Consider the following 20,050-nt stretch of genomic DNA (forward strand, 5'->3'; position numbering starts at 1 on the left):
TGGATCTGTGAGCAAAATATATGCTATTTCTCAGCGACCGAGTTGTGTGCAGACGCATTTTTTTGCGGCGACTCTCCAAAGTCCTCGTTTTCGATACATGTCTAAGAAGCAAAGATTACATATGTCGATTAAGAAAATGTCGATATCAGCAATTTAATAAGTTTCACAATTTAAATTTCACTGCGGAAGCAGTCAGGTCAACTTGCAGACGCGTCAGGGGCATGGTATTAGCAATTTTTGACGTGGCAGAGCTGTTGCCCTCGGATGCAGAGATATATTTGAAACCTTTATCATATGCCTTCGAAACCATTCAGAGTGAAAAGGGGAGGGGCAATAGTCAGGGCAGAAATAGATATAACACCGGATCAAAATCCTTTGAAGAAGTCCGAACCCTCTCTGTGGAGGAAGAGTGGCGAACGGTGTATGCATTCCTACTCTCATTTTCATTCGCTAGCTATTTCGCCGGGAATGTTTCGCTTCGTTTCGTTGGCGACGAAAAAGTTATTCTCGTAGCGACGACTATGAAGTCGCTCTTGTGGTTTAACGAAAGAATTGACGAGAGGCCGACTCGTGATTTTATTACCGCTCCACAACATTATTATATTGCATGTTTCAATCCCTAGGAGTGTGATTGTTATTAATATGTCTGGCATTCGACCGGTATTTTACTTCACTCGTCTTATCGGTACACCAGAAACAATTAGAAAGACACGAACGCAAAAGGTAAGGCAAGAAGTAGAAGTTTATTAAGTTAAATAAATGGGATAAAGAGGGTGTTTGCATTTGAATGAATCGCGATACGTTTGTTTGATAAGCATATTGTAATACCGTGATATTGCTGTTTTCCGAGTATATTCTTGTTGGATTGCTTGAGAAAACTTGTCATTTTGGATCTTCTGCTTGTAAACGGTACCAGAAAAATTAGAAAGACACTAATGGGGGTAGAAAGATAGGAACGCAACAGGTAAGGCAAGAGATAGAGGTTAATATATAGGTATTGGCAGTGGTGGATCTATGGGGGGGGGGTGGGGGTTAAGGGGGCTATAGCCCCCCCTTTGGGTATCCAATTTACATTAGATAAAATTGTAATTTTGTTTTGGACCCCCACTACTGCTGGTAGGTTAACCTCCACATAGCCCCCCCCCCCCTTGTTCCTATTCTGGATCTGTCACTGGGTATTTGTATATTATTTGAAAGCAAAGTGGCTGATGTCTTGCAGTCAACGGTGGAACTATTGCAACAAGGTCCGAGATTGTATGTGTTGCTGTTGACGAGAGGATTACATCTGTGAGAGTTGCGAAATGAGTAGTTTTGTGTTGGACTTTTCAGATATTTTCAAATATGTGGCTTTATATAAACGGCATTTCATCAAAGGAGGCCATTGCTATGGCAAACCACTTAGTGGAATAAGGAATCCTCAAGAAGGACGTTCCTTCAGTGGGATAATGGACTCATAAAGTACACAGTTGGTACACATCAAGATCAAAGATGAGGAAGGGAAGGAGAAAATTGAAGGAACTTGCCCTTGTAAAGCAGGATCCGGCCGATGCAAGCATCAGCTATGGGTCTATATAAAATCTATGATACTTATAGCAAAGCTATAAGTGACTGAAAAAGCTCATCAAAGATATTAGTACAGGTACTGGCCATTAAAAGACTTAAGAATGAAAATAAGGCTGGAAATCAACCAAGAGAAATAAGGAAAAATATTTAATTCACCTAAGGAGATGTAGAGCAATGAAATGCAGGGACATTTTAACAATGACAGGAGAGGAACCTAGACGACTTTGAATTGTACTACAGAAAAAAAATTCTTGGATATTGATTTATTGAAATTATCTATGACATATAACAATATACCTTTCATAAATAACAAATATAAGGCAAACCGATAGGAAAACTACATTCATAATTCTTTTTTTTATCTACCAACTAATGTGAGCATACTTCGACTAAATTGAGAATACTCCAAAGTAAAAATTTGTAGCTGAGGGGGATGTTTCTTCACTCATTGAGTAGGCAGTCCTTTCTTCTGCTTAGTCTTCTCCCTCCATTTCTCCTTTCCCACATCAGTGCGGGTCTTAGCCAGCTTGAACCACTCACTCAGTGAATGCTTAATTGCTGGTATGTCAACTGAAGGGTGATCAACTGCATCCACCTTGCTATGCATTGCAACTGAAATAAAGATACTTAAAATTATAAGCAGTAATTATGAGGGACATTTACACTCATATTCAAGCCAACTGACAAATTTTGCAGCCAACAAAGACTATATAATACTATACTCTTAAATATGAAATGCATCCCCACATAGCAAAATATTGATTATTTGAGGAAAATTTTCTTCAAAGGACTTCCATTCTCCAAATCGTCCCTTCGTACTTAAGAAAAACACCAAGTCATCAGTCGTAATTGCATCACTCCTTTCAGTTACTGCTTTGTTGCAAGCAAATACTTGCTCCTTGGCAGATAAATTACCCAGAAGTGGGAAGTTTGGTCTATCTTGAACATATTTGGCCTGACAAAGAGTAACAAAAATAAATAAGCAGCAAGAAAAAGTTTTCAACAAGAGAAGAATTTTACTTACCCATGTTCTTGCAAATTTTATGATGAAAACATTCCCATCGGAAACTCTACATGCCACATCTTGGCCATTAGATATTAGTTTTTTTTACAAGCCATTGCATATTCCTTTAAAATTTGAAGTGTGAGCAAAGAATTAATGTCTTATGAACAATGTATTCTAACGGAGACTCAGGATTTCCTCTGGAGCCCTGGGTCATGACCCCCCATTAACACATGTGGAAGAAGGAACAGCAGAGGCACGATACACTGAAGCTCGCCGCCAAACAAGAAATTGCATTGAAAGGGCATTTTGGCAAAAAAACACCTTCCCCTGTTTTTAACAGCACAAGGTATTACATTAACAACCAGCAACTATGATACTTGCTTGTTTCATCCTCCTTAACATATGAGTAAGATTAAATGTACAGGATTCTCCAATTAATGGTGGCATCGCAAGTGATAAAGGAAATGGAGGAGCTGCAGAGTAGCATGCTGTTGAGTAAGGAGACAGGCTTGCAGAGAGTGATAGGATTAAGAATTTGCTGGTCAGGGTCTTTAGAAATTAGGAATTGTTTTGGGTCGGGTTAAAAGTATGAAATGTTATTTATTTTTCATTTTATCAATACATGTTTTACTTAGTTGTGTTTTGGATGTTATTCTGTTTTCATATACCTCATGACTGAGCCTAAAATATATATTTGTATTAAAAAGATGGAGGTCTAATTGCATTGGCAGCAATTATTGCCAGGGACTGTACCATTGATTTTAGGCTTTCTGAAATGCTGTTGACATTGACATTTAGTTCCTGAAAGATAATTAAGAAATTTTGAAGGTTAATTATGTAGCAAAGACATCAGCTGACAGTGAGAAGTTGAATTATTAAATTGATTTTTATACCTGTAGCAATTGATTCGTTATTCTTTGCTGCTCTTGTAACTCTGCAGTTGCAGCCAACATTATTTCTGTCACATTTTTCTTTCCTAAAAATGTAAGAATAGAAATTTCATTTAAAACTAGAAGGCAACTTAAGCATTAAAATTATTGAAAAATATTGAGGGTACACAAAAATATGATGATGAGATTTGTTGTCAAACAGGTAACGGGTGAAGAAAACCTTATTGTTTTAGGTGATTGGAACGGTGTTGTCGGCAAAGGTCAGGATGGAAGAATAACCGGAAAATATGGATTAGGGAATCGAAATGAGAGAGGAGAAAGCCTCCTGGAATTCTACACAGAACACAAATTAGTGGTTGCCAATACACTATTTAAGAATGACATGCAAAGAAGATATACATGGAAAATGCCAGGAGACAAAAGAAAATTTCAACTAGATTGTACTCTAGTGAAGCAGAGGTTTGGGAACCAGATAAAGGACTGTAAAAGCTACCCAGGGGGCATATATTGACAGTAATCATAATCTAGTGACGATGAAATGCCATCTGAAATTGAAGAAATTAAAGCAATCAGTGAAGGATGCATGGCAAATAGAGAAAGTTATGGAGCCAAAAAATCAACAGGCCAATCAAGAAGTAGTGGAGAGCAAGATAGGATTAAATCAGACTGAAAAATCAGTGGAGAATAGCTGGATAAATATCAAAAGTGGGCTTCAGGAGGCTAGAGAAGTTTTAGGGAGGTGAAAATGTGTTAAGAAAAAGCCACGGATCTTGGATGGAGTCCTAGACCTCATTGAAGAATGAAGATAGTATAAGAATACGAGTATTGCGGAAGGACAGGCTTGCTACAAGAGAATAAAGAATGAGATTTGCCACAAAGCAAGGAAAGCAAGAGAAGCGTGGATGAAGAACATATACAAGGACGTACACAATAACTTCGTACAAGGGAAAGTCGAAGTGGCTTATAGAATAGTGAGGAACCATTTCAAGGAATGAAGCACAAGATGTAATACCATAAGGGACAACTATGGAAATATTATAATGGAAAATGATTGCAAAGCCGAGAGATGGAAAGAATATCTGGAGGAATTATATAACAGAAGCAAACTTAGCTCAAAAAATTATTGAAGAGGAAATAGAAGTAGAGAAGGATGACATGGGAGCGAGCATCTTAAGAGCAGAATTTGATGCTGCATTAAGAGACCTGTGAAAGAGTAAGGCCCCAGGAATAGATGACATTCCAGAAGAGCTAATCAAAAATGCAGGAGAAAAGGTCTTAACTCAACTGTATAAAACTATCTGCGATACATACTCAACAGGAGATTTGCCTAGTGACTTCAATAGAAAAAAATCATTCCCATACCCAAAAAGAAGAGATCAGAGAAGTGCTAAGACTTTAGGATCATAAGCCTGACGACACACGTTGAAGATTCTGACAGGAATCATTTACAAGAGAATAGAATGAGGAGCAGTTGAATTCCTGGATGAGGACCAATTCAGATTTAGGAAAAGCAAGGGCACAAGAGAAGCAATTTTGGCTCTTAGGCTGCTCAGAGAGAAGAGAATGGAGAAAAACCAACTTTCATAGCATTTGTTGATTTAGAGAAGGCATTTCATAACGTGGATTGGAATTCAATGCTTAGAATTCTGAAAGAAATCGGAGTGCTCTACAATGATAGTAGAAATCTTCATGGTTAGTATAAAAACCAAGTAACTGTGATCAAACGTGGATCCAAGGGGGCAGAAGCAAGAATAAGGAAAGGGGTGAGATAATGGGCACTTTCCCCCGTAATTTTTTATGTTTACATAGAGAAAGCCATTAATGAAATCAAAGAGAAAGTTTTGGGTGTCATTATCCACGGAGAAAAAATTAGTATGCTGTGATTTGCTGATGACATATCACTCATAGCCGAGACAGAGAAGGGCTTGAAGAAACCTTAAACAAATATGGAAAGAACAATGGCCAGATATCAGCTGAAAATCAACAAAAAGAAGACTAAGATATTAGTATGCAGCAAAAGAGAGGAGGCTAAGACGAACATTAACTTAGGAAAGCATAAGCTTGAAGAGGTGAAAGAGCTTTCTTATCTGGAAAGCCGAATTACCAACGATGGACAAAGCAAGAAGAAAATAGTCAGTAGAATAGCGGAGGCGAAGAGAGCTTTCTACAGAAATAAAAATCTACTTACAGCTGAAAATAGAGCTATAGAAGTAAGGAAACAAATCATCAGATGCTACATATGGAGTACATTTTTTATGGAAGTGAGGCTTGGACGTAGACAGCAGCAGAGAAGTCAAGAGTGGAAGCATTCGAAATATGGTGCTCCCAAAGAATGATGAAGATAAAATGGATTGACCATGTAAGTAACAAGTAAGTGCTAAGAAGAGAGGGAGAAAAGAGAAGCCTCCTAAAAACCTTTAGCAGAAGATGGGACAACTTAGTTGGCCACATTTTGCGGCATAATGGTCTGAGGAAGACAATTGTTGAAGGACAAGTGGAAGAAGGGCAAGGGACGCCCCCAAATGAGTTATATAGGACAGGTTGTAAAGGATGTAAAAGAGAAGAAACACATCGCTATGAAAGGGTTAGCGGATAAGAGAGAGGAATGGAGAGCTACATCAAACCAATCTTAGGATTGTTGACTAATGGTGATGATGATGAGATTTGTTGATTTATTTGATATCAATAAAGGTAGCATGTCTTCTGTAAAAATCATATAAAAAATATTCATGATCATCTTAAAAATGTATTTCATGTTCAATGATTAATAGACAAACGTGTGGCTATTCTTTTGCAATAAAGTAAGTTGTGCCTTTCAAATTAAATCTCAGTTACGTACATCCCTGTAGGAAAGTTGTCATGAGTATACGGCATATGGCAATGATAAGAGAAGGTATCCCAGAAGAGAGTACATATATCCAAATAAAATTTATTTTCATGTAGAATAGGTTTCACTATTACTGGGTTAAACGTGCTATACTAATTTGATGTGGTCATAAATATCTTTAAATTTCAGATGCTGTGATATGCATCTTACATGATAAGAGAAATTCAAAATATTTGTCAAGTTTCAAAAGGGGCAGAGATTCAGGAAAATGGTAACAAGTGTATTATATGTCACTAACTTTGGAACAGGCATTTTTTGTTTGAATTAATGTAAAACCAACCTGTCAAAGGAATCCTTGCAGACGTTGATGGACCAGGATTAGGTGGAGATGGGGGTGATTGAGGTGGGCTACTGGCCTATGTGGAGGGAAAGATGTACATTAACATTTATCGTCCTTGCGGTCCCAAAAGGGACCACCTTATGTTTTTGTTTATGGTCTTCCAGTCCCTTTAGGGACCAGAGAATATGAGGGTTCTGGGCGAACCCTTCGAAGGATACAATGCACCGGGGCCGGGAACCAAGCCCCGTGGCTTATACGCCCGATCACCCGGGGAGGGGCTGGAGAGGAAGGAAAAAGGAAAGAGGCGCGGCTGCGATAGGAGCCTGTCGATGCCTCTAGGTTAGGATAGGTTCGGAAGGGATAGGATGGGGAAAAACACCTCAATGCTATAGAGGCGAAGAGGGTCCTACTACTAGCGAAACCAAGCATAAGCAATTAATGTTCTAGCGATCCTAGTGGATTTTCCTATGAGGAAGAAAAATCCATCGATCAAATCGCTAGATATAATGCCTTTAAGGACCACTGAGACGCGATTGTTTAAAATCGCATTATAATGAGTTTCGTTGCTCGAGAGTCAACTTGAGAGCTGCTTATATTTTAAACTTAGGCCATTTAAATGCCTGGCCATGCAGTGACACATCTGGTATTTAAAGCTGTTCTTTTAAGGTTAAAACTGTAATGCAACAAGAAAATTCATCTCCACTCAGGTATGATGATACTGTATTAAGTCACTTTGTCGGATCACTTACACTTATTTCCCCTTCAAATCCCTCCTCTAAGTGACTGGAAGCTTCTTCTTTTAATTCAGGATCAATGGCCTCTTCATATTCATTTTCATTGGAGCACTGATAGAAAAGGTTAATTGTTAGGTCTCAAGGAAAAACACCTATTCTGAATGTTTGCCTGCAGGCAAAAGTCTAAGCTTACCATGAAATATTCTCATGAGAAAAATCTAAGCTTACCATGGTGAGCCCCAATTCAGGTACACCACCTATTCCTATAGAGGAGCATTCTCCTATCACACTTAGTACCTTCCTGTCTAGGTCACATAGATCAGGGGGTACTAAGGTGTTGCCAGTCTCATTGGTGGCCTTGGTTATTTTTGCCACCCTTGCTCTTACATGGCAGCGGAGGTCTGCCCAGCACTGTAAGGTACAAATATTTCAGATATAACAAACTGTTTTAGAATTTTAATAATTTAGAACTAATAAGGGAAGGGAGATAATATATGATCACTTCCTTCCCACCTGCCACTATGCTTTACAGTGAACATAAGGTTATTTAAGTGAACTCCAAGAAACCATATTTTGCAAAAACCTTTTTCCATTCGGGCACTGTTTTCTCAGCTCCCGGAAAATCATTCAGGTTGTCTGCCAGCCTCTCCCATTCACGCTTCTGACGTACTTTTCCTTGCCCACCACTCAGGCGCCCGGCAGCAAACTCCTTGTGTGCTAACATATAGTCAACTAAATAATTCAGTTGAGCACCAGATGCTCGGGCGGTTCTACGCTCTGTCTTTGCTTAAAAAAAAGAAACCAGGATTTAACTGATTAGGCTTAAAAATAATCCAAACTTGCCTTTTAAGTTTGTTACAATTCGTCAAAACTTCAATGCACCATACATAAATTGCCATTAGCAAAAAACTCCCCTGGACCGAGAATCGAACAGCCGACCTCTTGCTTTCCGAACGACTGGACGAAAGGACAACTTTATTAATAGGGCTAGATCGACCCATTTAGTTGTCCTTTACGTAAATATACTACATCAAACACCGGTGACACACACGCACAAAAGAAAAAAAATCATTTACTGACGTTCCTTACATGTTTCAACCGGCCCTTGAGCTCATAATAAATTTTACATACATGATAGATACCAATTATTAAAAGTAACTAACTGAAGATAAAAATGGTAAATTCACTGACAACTTACTGTTAAGTTTAAGTTGAAAATACTTACCGATAAATTTCACCTGAGTGACTTTTGGACTCATATTCTATAATTCTGTAAAAGTTGAAAAACAAAGAGAATGGTTTTAAGTTCTACTATGGAAAACGACCAATGAATTAGCAATATTGCACAACAACCCGAAGTGTAACAATTTGATAGTTCCACGAAATAAACAAAATGACATAATTAATTCTAGAAATTTGTCTTGCACTTACCAACGTGTCTCGTGGTGTTCAATTGATTCAGACTGCGGAGACTCGCCGAAATCAACTTACATTCCCGCTGGATTTTTATCACAGGTTTTCATAAATTCCCGAAAGCATTCATCATAACCATTGACTTATGGGTAATTTGTCATTGGTTACATCACAACCTTTCGCCAAGAGTTGAAGTTTCCAAACTGAAGCGACAGGAGGAGCGAAAAGAACGAGAATATTCGTGGAGAAAATTTTCGCTCCGCTTCGAATTTCTGTGGCGAAGCGAAGACTCAGGCGAAAGGAGAACGAGAATCGACGCCCTTCGTGCCCGATTCCTGTTAATTTCTGGATATCGCCAGCGCGATCTATCGAACAGATTGGGGAACCGTGTAGGGTGACTTCACAGTTCGGCGGTTCGGCGTTGCGTATACGCCAGGGCTCGCGAGCCAATCAGATCCCGTCTTTGAGAATTGATGACGTCAGGACGCTAGCACGCTGCGCTAGTTCGTGTTGGATTGGATCGCGTGAAGGCGGCAAGACGCTGGCGATTTCGAATTGGTGTTTGTTTGTGGGAAGCTTAGGTACGCATATATGCCGGGGCCGATTGTGTAATTTGGTTGACTTTCGATCGTTAGAAATCCGCTCGCACTCGATAGAGCTCGCGGCATTCAAAACGTTCGCTGTAAAGTGCAATTGTGTATGGTCGATCGATTCTCTAACAGACTCGTCACAGGTCACAGCAATCAAGTTGCGATGTTGTCAGATTTACCTGGATCGCTATTCTTTCCTTGTGCGCATGCGCAGTAAGGCTATGAGTGGCTGTGGTTGTTTTGAAAAGCGATGCTAACTTAACAATATTGGTTTCAGAGACAATTTGCCAATTAGGTTTATATTATAAAAATAATTTCACTTTGCGTATAAAGCATTCTTCTACGATTCCATATTAAATCCTTTCATTTCTATTGGTCAGTGGCTGATATTTGGAATAAATAGTTCTCACTGGTTCTCACTAACTCATTCCCAGGTAAAAATATTTGGTCTGTAACTGAGCTGGAACAGGTCTGGAACCGGGGTGGAGCTAAAGGTCTGCAGCTGGTCTGGAACTGGGAAGAAATTGAAACATTGCTCCAGACCAGTTTGGTCTGCAACTGGTCTGGACAAAGGGTGGGTAAACTGGTCTGGACCCAGGTATAGCTTTGTCTGTAACTGGTCTGTACTGCTCTGTAACTGGGCTGTTCTCAGGGAGACTATGTGGTCTGGAACTTATCTGTTCTAGTGACTAGTTGGTTTATACTACTTAACCTGAGACTCAGGATAACTAAAAGATCAGTCAATCTCATTGAACTGACTGGTTCAGTTCAGCTAGTAAGGAAAAGGGAACAACCTAAACAAATAAATCTGAGAAGCATAAGGAAGGCATTTCCCAGCCAGCCAAATATGACGGAGATAAAGGCATACTGGATAGCAGTAATCTTCAATTGTTACATTGGCAATCTTACATAATTTAATACATTGTAAATTTTGAAAAAGAACAGTAATTTGAAATATTTCAACTTAATCGATCTGAATAAATAGTATTTTTAATATACAAGTTAAGCCAAAGATCAACCTATATTGTAACCACAGTGAGAGCGTAGTAATAAATAATCTTATATACTATTGGGTTGAAAGAAGTAATTCATTAATTGCATTAGTCCTAAAAATTGTTGATGCTCAAGTTCGTTGATTTACTATCGATTGTAAAAATATGTTCCATGTACTTACATTAAAATAGTCAGCGCAGCAGAGATGGGTTGATGCTGACCAAGGCATCTTCTTTAAATCTCTACGTGCTACAAGGAGCCACTTTTTCCGCAAACCCGGTAAATAAAAACTTTATCCGGCGTTGATTTCATTGTGATAGTATGCAATTGGCACGAAACAGTATTTTTTTCGATTCCTTTTTGGAAGTTTTCACTTTGAAAAACGTTATATTTTCCTCATCCATACGTTCTTAAACATACATTTTCTTGTAAAATACGGTTTTAAGGCACAGATTAATTCACAAAGTCGGAAACTACTGTATCTACGAATGTAAACATTCCAGTGCCAATGGCTGTTAGGTCACGTGGTATAGAAGATGGCCGCCGGTTGTTTTGGCGCAAGTTTCAAAATACGATTTTTAATACGTTATATAATGGGAAAAAATTGTAACTCAAATTTTTAATCCGCAAAATATGTATTTACCGCAGTTACTACATTCTTTTACATAACTAAATTCCTCTGGAGTAGGTGCACCTGCTTCTTATAGGTGCAAGGTGTACCTTCACGAAGGTACCTGAGGGACTTTTCAGATATTTTCCTCTTTAACAAATGCTTTAATTTTAATGGGTTACTGAAATGATGCATTACGTTCACCTTATTACCATTTTATACACGGTGTTCTGAATTGAGATCTATTTGCATTTGAGGAGGCAAATAGATACTTAAGTATATTATTTTATGCTTCCATAGCCCAAATAAAGTGTGTAAGCGCTACTAGCTGGAAGATATTAAATTTTTCTTACAATCAGCTCATTAACTGCACCCCTTCCCTACAGAAATGCAATGCAATTTTTTGAAAGAAGTAGGTATGTTAGTATGAAACATGTAAGTGTAGATGTTTGGTGAGTGAAGGAGATCTAAGGAAAGGTAATAATAATAATAATAATAATAATAATAATATTTAATGTTCTTGGACAAAATTGTCCATTAAAGCCGATGTCCCACGGTCAAATTTGCGTCAAAATATTTTGATCAAAATTTTTGTCCAAATATTTTGATGCAAATATTTTGATACAACTGGACTGGGGGTGTCCCACGATGCATCTCATTTTGATCAAAAACAAACGAAAGACGATATTTATGTAAACAACTAGGAAACTTGTGGAGGTGGAGGATTCTTTCTTTTTAAGCAGGCGAAATTGTTTGAACAGGCCTCTTGAACATTAAAGATGCGAAAAAAAGAAAACAGAAGGAATGCTGAACTTGGCCTTGGCTGGAAAAGGGGTATGAAAGCGTTGGAATAAGCATGCTAAACATGTTGGAGAAGGAGTTGGTCGCCGATGTTCCCGTTTATTATCGATAATAATTGACGACAAGTCAGGATATTTTCATGTCCCTTATCAGCAAGGTTGAGGGCAGAATAAAACGCCAGGATACAAACGTGAGGCAGTTTATTCCCGCGAGGAAAATGTTATTAATAAATGATGGACATTGTGGTCGAGGAGATGTTATGAATAGTGCTGTAAGCGTGCATTTAAATCACATTTTTCTCTCCTAATCTAGCAGTTTCTAAAATAAGGTCCTTATCCTATAATCATAGTAATAGAAACGGGCAGCCGTAGTGTTTCACAGGTACAATCGTCAGTTCATATTAGTCATTTCTCCAGCTGCTCGCTCGCATTGTATGCCTTCCACAAAGCGTAAAATTCGGCCTCGATACCTTAAGTAAATCTTTTATTATTTCCAGAACATCCCTCCTGGTATTGCGATTCTAAATATCGCTTCCTTTCTATTTAAGATCAACTGATTATTACGGATTTCCTAGTTGAGAGCTTCCATCGCCTATCACTAAGACAAATTTTTGCTCATATTTACCTTTAGGGCCACACCAGGCGATGAAATAGACGATCACGAACGTATATATATATTTGAAATAATGTTTTGTGAATTCACTTCGTGGTATGGTGATATTATAAATTTAAAACTAAACCTTTTAGTATTCCATACAATACTAATGAAAAAACTCAACCGGTTTCGATCTTTTCAGGTCCTTATCTAGAGGTTTACGATTAAGATAAAGACCTGAAAAGGTGGAAACCGGTTGGGTTTTAAATGCATACTGTGTGGAATACAACAAAGTTTATTTTTGTGTCCATAATATACATAATTATTAATTAAAATACTCATGCAGACGATAATTAAGTTTAACCTATTTGGCCTGTGTGTCAGCGCTTGGCGATGCTTTTTTGTCAAAGGCCCTGTGATTGGTTGGTTTCATCCAATTGGATGAAAATTTAGAACCTGTCCTATCCATTTGTACAAATCGGTGATTTGTACAAACGATAGGACCAAAAGCCAGTTGGACAAAATTTTGACCGTGGGACAGGGTGCGCGTCAGTTGCATCAAATTTTGATCAAAATATTTTGACGCAAATTTGACCGTGGGACATCGGCTTTAAGAACATAAAAGATATTGCAAAATAAACTTGTACAAAATATATGAGATATTTCCGAATGGAATTTAGCACAACTAACACATCAGGGCATAGAAATGAAATCTTGAAGTTAACTTAAACAATCATATCAAAAAATACCTAAGAATGCACATATACCCATCGCAACATTCAGGGTAGAACATGAAAAAATAAATAAATAACTAAATATATAGATCTATAGATAGAACATGAATAATGATAAATCATTTACTCCAGTAAATATGGCATTCGATTTCAAGCAGACCTGAGATATTATAAAACATTAATTATGAATAGTTTAAATCTCAATGACGAACAAATAAATGCATACTTAACAAGTTAGAAAACCAGTAAATACATTCCAATAGCATGAACATGAGTTTAAAAAATACTAATAGCGTTGAAACTGCGATATATTATGTATTACACATTATGCAAGAGTTTGCAGGTGTTTTTTTGTTAGCGCCATCGCTTATTGCTATCAAATTCACATCTATACAAACTAAAACGATTTATAAATGGTAACAACAGGAATAGGCAGACACATAACAATGAAAAACAATACAAAAGCACAAAACGAGATCATACATTTTCGAGGGTTTTGATGAATTGGAGAAATCTTTGCTTGAAAGAAGACCGAGACATAGAGTCTTTTACATTTTTTGGAATGCTGTTCCACAGACGTGCTCCAACAACAGAAAATGATTTTTCATAGGTGGTGGTTCTGTGTCGATAGTAGATAGGTAGTGCCATGGAAGAATCCTTCTTCCATTGTAGTGCTACCCTTGCCTTACCCTCCCTGGAATGTGGAGCATGGGTTGATGGAGGGTTAACTACACACCATGGAGGGTACTACCCTTCATTTACCCTATGTCTACCCACCATGAAGGAGTTCATTTTTATTACAGTGGAAGTTGCGGGCAAAAAGTTTTGCCTGAAATTGGGAAATACATTGGAATTAGAATAAACCATTGCAAATTATTTTATTGACTGCTTACTACTTTCTAAAACCCTATTTGATATTTCAACCTTCATTGCTTGTGCAATCATTTAGAAGTAATATTTATTTTTACCTCGCATATTCATTTTTTACTATCTTACCAAGCTTGCTTAAACGCTTAAAGTTTGCATCATAAATTGAGACTAATATCAGAAGTACTTCTGATATTAGTCTCAATTTATGATGCAGCCCTTTCTAATGCCATCCAAATAATGCAACTCTCCGCAAGCCATGATTGTGGGCAGTGGGTACCTTTGAACCCATGTGAAATTCATCTCTGAAATAACAAATATAAAATTGTAACCCTTCTTGAAAAAAAATTAATGGACATTAAAAATTGACCACTCCATAGCCCAGGATTCCTAATTCCATTAAGTATCAATCCCCCTGTCGATTTCTGTAACAATAAAGTCTGTTCATTGTCTGTCAGTTGGCTGTTCGTTCCTTGTTCCCTGACCAAGAGAGAACAGGCAGGCGACTGTTCGCAGAATGTAAATTGGAACGCCTTGTCTGTTCCTTGTCTGTGAGAAAAGGGTTACTTGTCTGTTCCCTCCCTGTTAAGAAGGCGGCATTCTCTGTTCCTTAAGCCCGTATGACACTTGCCAATTTATTGGCCAATATATCGGCGCGCAATATTGGTTAAAATATTGGGCTTTAGGCATCGTATGACACGTACCAATATTTACACCAATATTGGCCGTTATAGTGTTCTAATACCCCACTAGAGAACGCCACATAACACAAAATGACAAAAGAGCATCTCAAGACGCAGGTTAATTGCCAATGAGCTACAGAATGGGAGGTGGCATAATAATTGTAAATTTAATAACTATTTCGAGGGGCTACAAAGATATTCTCGAATTGCTCGAAATTTCATTCGGGTGAGTTCCTTGAATGATGAGAGATAGGCAATATGGTGATCTCATAGGTGAGCCAAGATAACGTAGCGGCTCGTTTTGGCTGGAATATGTTCATCGAATAAACAGAGATTGTGTCATCAATTGGGACTTTCACCCGAAACTTTAGCGCTCAAATCATGAAAAATAGTTTAATAATTGTAAAATAAACAAAATATAGACGCTATCGAGGAGAAACACGACGTTTTTATTCATTAAATATCCGAAATGTTATTTCCGAATTACCCACTTTAGACAGTTGATGTTTGTGAATTTATATTCTCTCAAAGTACACATTAATTATTTGAGCTATTTCATGGGTTGATATGCTTGTAAAGTTTTTATATATGATATTAAAATTCCGAGGTGAAATGTTTTGCAAAGAGCTTCTAGTTTTGGCCACTAGGAGTCGACAAGACTGAGTTCTGATTGGAGATTGGCCTCGAGAAAATAGAACCTGTTCTAAATTGTAGATTGGCCAAGAAATTGTGCCCAATATTGTGAAACTGAGATTGGGCTAGAAATTGGCGTGTGTCAGTGGGTACACAATCCAATATCCAATGGATTGGCCAATAAATTGGCAAGTGTCATACGGGCTTTACCTGTTGGACCACAGACAATGAACAGGCAGGGGACTGTGCGCTGTCAGTTCATTGCCTGTTTTCTTAGGTTGTTTGTTCCCTGTTCCTTGACCAAGAGAGAACAGGCAGGCGACTGTTCGTAGAATGTAAATTGGAACGCCTTGTCTGTTCCTTGTCTGTGACAATGTGGGAAGACTGTTATTTGTCTGTTCTCTCCCTATGCGCATACTTTGTTCCTTAACTGTTCGCTGTTGCTAAGTTGGACATAATAGACAAGAGATAATTTATGTTAAAATAGAATTAAAAGTTGAAATTCATTTGAATGATTGTAAGAAAAACTTTTATTGTGCTTTTCCACATATTCCATTAGTTATAAAAATCTTGAATAGTTGCAGAAAAGCAAGCTTTGTCATCATTAACAGAACAACCACTACACCAACAAATATTTCACATGCCTTCATCAAAGAAATATGTACTTCCTTAAATTAATACAACTCGGATTCTGCACTATGTCAATATAATACGTGTGATTTTAAAAGAGAAACACGCCTTTAAAGAATATTTATGAACACGATGATTTCACTTCTCACAAACAAACCTACAAGAAAGACAGTCCTCTGACAATGTTTGTCGGTTCTTATTGGCGACGTAACGCACATACGCATAATACAAATACAATACAAATCTCAGTACTTGCTCAAAAACTTAAGAGAAACAATAAATTATTAAATAAACACACTCAAGAACAAATATCACTTCACGACTTTCACTATCACTGAATGGATGCACGAATTACTTAATTCGTCACTGCGGGCATTTAGCACAGGTTAAATAATAATCAAATAAATAACTGTTTTCTCCGCAACCAACAACTTCACCACAACACAGTTGACCATGTGCTCGTAAACTGTCCGGATAACGGTATCGGTTATTGGTTATATCTTCTATAGGTAGGTAGCAGCACCACGCTATCTTTCCGTCCTTGTTGAGAACCTGTTCACTAGCTGTTCACTGTTTTCTGTTCGTACCCTGTACCGTGAAACGGACTATGAACCGGCCCTTGCCTGTTGACTGTCCGTTCACTGTTGTCTGTTCGTTCCCAGTCCGCTGAAACAACAGAGTACATACTCTTTGGCTGAAACATACGGCCCCTGCCTGTAATTGGCGAAGTAAAGTATTTAACGTGCGTAAGCCGAGCAGATAGCTAATATAATTTGCGTGCTCACTTCAATAACCGTCATCCGTGGTTGATGGTAATCGTGGTAATGAATTCAACCGTATATAATTACTGTTTAAGTAGATGATATTTTCTTTGGATTCAATCAAACTTCCTTGTACTCAATTAAATTTGGATTAATCCAAATTGTTGTCCAAATTCCGAAACTTAAAACAATTGTTCGTACGTTGTTCATAATCTGTTCTCAAAATCTCCAAAAGGTTCCAAACTGACAGCGAACAGGCATTATTTTTACGTAAATCGATAGGGTGTTTAGTGTTTGTTAACTGTTGTCTGTTCATTCCCTGTTCGGTGAAACATACTACCAACCGGCCCCTGCCTGTTAAAAGCTTGTTCACTATTGTTTCCGAAATGCTTGTTGCCTGCCTGTTAAGGAACAAGCTGCAAACAGAGTAAAAACTGTTGGTAGGCTGTTCGTAAGTTGTTCCTACTTGTGAGTGACCCGAGATTGTTCGTTGGCTGTTTATACTCTGTTCACTAATCTCTAACAGGCTATCAACAGACTTCAAACGGACAGCGAACAGGCATTGTTGTTTCAGAAATCGACAGGGCCCTGATATACATTATAATAATTTCACTGTTACAAATAAATTTAAGAACAATTGCAGATGACCGAATAAAATATCAGATCTCATGTCACATCAGAATCCAGACCAGTTGACTCACTTGGAATTTTTCCAGAATAGTTCCAGACCAGTTGAAACTCATTGAATATTTCAGCATAGTTACAGAATAGATCCAGACTAGATGCAGACCATCGAATATTACAGTACAGTTACAGACCAGAATTCCAGACTAGTTACAGACCATTTTCCTTTGCCTCTCTGAAATCCAGACCAGTCCAGTTCTGTTACAGACCAGTTACAGAACAAAATTTAGCCTTTCAGACCAGTTGCAGACCAGATCCAGATTAGTTACAGACCAAATATTTTTACCTGGGTTGTCAGATATCGCTGACAATCGCTGATATTATTTTAAAATGCCGTTAGTGTCCATTTCGTTATTTTGGAATTTTGATAAATGATAACTTGTACCTATTTTTATTAAGGTATTTCATTTAAATCATATGTATGAGCAAAAAGCCGCCACAAATTGAATATTTTTCCAGGAAAAAACTCATAAATTTGAATTAGTGCAGCATGATTTAATTATTGTCGTTAGGTAAACAAATATCAATCAACTCATGAAATAAATAAGGAACTTAATATTCTAAATCAAAAGCATTCTCAACACCACAAACCTTTCACACATTACTTGAAAGAAAAAGCAAATAAGCATAGTCATCTTTGATATCTCATCTCGCCTCAAACACCCTCATATCATTTAAAAAATTCTACTTCGTTGAGAAAACCATATCGTATCATTTACATCCATTGAAGTATACGTAAAAACAAATGAATTCCACTAATTTACGAGATCAAGAACTTACATCAAACTCCATTTAAGTCCATAAAATAAATAATTTTATTTGTTAATTCTCTCCCCTTGTTGCGGATTAAATCAAACGTTTTCGAGAATATAATTTTGCTGTGCAGCCACGTTTAAATCAAACATGCAAAAAGGATAATTTCATTACAATTTCACCGATATGATATGGTGAAGGAAATCTAAAAGTGTTAATCTTTATGCCATAGTAAACCAACCCGCACAAATTGTATTTATCTAGGTTATTTCACTACTCATTCACCTCATGAACAACATAGCACTCCGATTTATAAATTAAATTGAATGCATGATTCCCGTTATTCCAAAAAGGGACGTTCAACGTGACAACGAGGTTTGAAGTTTAGCTATTTAGATAATATATGATAGGCCCAGCCAAATGGCTGGGCCTAGGTGTTTGAACAACTGTTTTCTTAAATTAATGTTCCTCATAACTTTTTAAGTTACTCATGATCACTGGGTACATGTAATTAGTTATTTTTTCGTACATTCTGAGAAAGAAAGCAATGAGTATAATTGTTATTGAGGTGTTTGGAATACTGCCTGTGTGATGCTATACTTACTCGTCTTGTCGTTCTATGCAATGATGGCCAATCGAATTAAAAATGGTTACATAAATTCTACACTTATTACGGCTCATACATTCGAAGCTCCATTGTTTTTTCTGTGATTCACTCTTCACCGAAAGGCGATAGGAGAGTATTCCCATCATAGAAGCGTGATGGAAAAAAATAATTAGAACACAGTAATAACATTATTTATTATATTGCTTTTATTATATTCTACTGCCAGTGATCCACTTCTTTTCTAGTAGCTGTGAACTAAGTGTGATGAGACACTTATTTTATCGTTTGAGAGTTATAATTTTTTGTTACCACTAAAGTTTTTGAGTTGTTGAAACAAAACAATGTTTGGACAGTGCGTTCAGGAAGGAAACACTTTTGACGAAGGGGATGATTGCCTATGATGATTATCTACGTATTATCTGTGGCTTAAGGCCCTGTGGCGTCGATTTTTGTGGCCCTTGGTCGTGCGTCTGTGTTTCAAGGACAGTGGCTAATGGATTGAATTTGCAAAATTAAAATCATATGCACGCTATTTTTCAAATTTATCTGCAGCATCTGGCGTAACGTACTCATAATTAATACGTGAGATAATGGGAAGCATTATCGCATCTTTGGCCAGTATCGGACCAGGCTCTTTCTTGGCTTGTCCTACATGTGATATGTCAACTAGTGCTCAATGTCGTGATGATTAGTTGAATGATTTATGCCACTTTGTTTACCCTTCTATCTGTGTATCATCTTGCAAACCTCTGAGCGTGCGAGCGGTGGTTGTCTGGGCGTAAGACGTAGAGATGTGGAGAATCAATAATTTAGGCATTTGACAAAATAGGGAATATCAATGGGCTCGTTCATAAATTTTATTTTATTATCGATTGTGGTAAAGTTTGAATAATATAGAGTCACATTATTTTTTTCATTTTTCAATCCATCGCGTCGCCTACTTTCCTGCTACTTGCGACGATAAGTCGACGGCCTTAGCCCTTTTGAAGGTAAGTTGATGACGCCACGAACGTATACAGAGAGGGTCATTGCTTCTCCGCTACGCCTCTGCCTTGTGCATGCGCTTCATGTAGTTCTCTATTGTTTACATTCTTCTGAGAAATTCCTTTCCGCAATGTGAGGTTCTCCCTGGACAAGGTAATGCACCAGAACTCTAATAATATCACCAACTCGCACCGATGTACTTTAGAGCTGTTTTCGGGGTACGTGGAAATAGATGAATAATATAAAAATCAAACCATAAAAAGTTGGCTGCAAGCTTTGTGTTTTCTTATTTTAAGGGAAAGGTTTTATTTTCGCTCTAACTGATCCTTCTATTCTATTTACAGAATTATTTT

General features: G+C 37.7%; 1 protein-coding gene across 1 annotated transcript; it reads right to left on the bottom strand.

Moving 5' to 3' along the window:
- Positions 1–2,964: 2,964 nt before the first annotated feature.
- LOC124159805 lies at positions 2,965–9,683 on the bottom strand. Its single transcript, XM_046535721.1, has 8 exons — positions 8,792–9,683; positions 8,586–8,630; positions 7,944–8,146; positions 7,589–7,771; positions 7,376–7,471; positions 6,627–6,702; positions 3,463–3,545; positions 2,965–3,370 (listed from the first exon to the last, which is right to left on the bottom strand). The coding sequence occupies exons 2-8, from the start codon at positions 8,617–8,619 to the stop codon at positions 3,269–3,271; spliced, it is 777 nt and encodes a 258-aa protein (XP_046391677.1). The 5' UTR covers positions 8,620–8,630; positions 8,792–9,683; the 3' UTR covers positions 2,965–3,268.
- Between the last annotated feature and the right edge of the window lie 10,367 nt (positions 9,684–20,050).

The sequence above is a fragment of the Ischnura elegans genome, chromosome 5, assembly GCF_921293095.1.
Source record: "Ischnura elegans chromosome 5, ioIscEleg1.1, whole genome shotgun sequence".
In the NCBI taxonomy this organism is placed as follows: Eukaryota; Metazoa; Arthropoda; class Insecta; order Odonata; family Coenagrionidae; genus Ischnura; species Ischnura elegans.

What these genes read in the sequence shown, in the direction of transcription:
- LOC124159805 (XM_046535721.1), bottom strand. Translation starts at nt 8,619, where the DNA reads ATGAGTCCAAAAGTCACTCAGGTGAAATTTATCG. An exon ending in GATTTGAAGGGGAAATAAGT is followed by an intron (nt 6,703 to 7,375) that starts GTAAGTGATCCG and finishes CCCTCCACATAG; the next exon opens with GCCAGTAGCCCACCTCAATC. An exon ending in TAACGAATCAATTGCTACAG is followed by an intron (nt 3,371 to 3,462) that starts GTATAAAAATCA and finishes ATTATCTTTCAG; the next exon opens with GAACTAAATGTCAATGTCAA.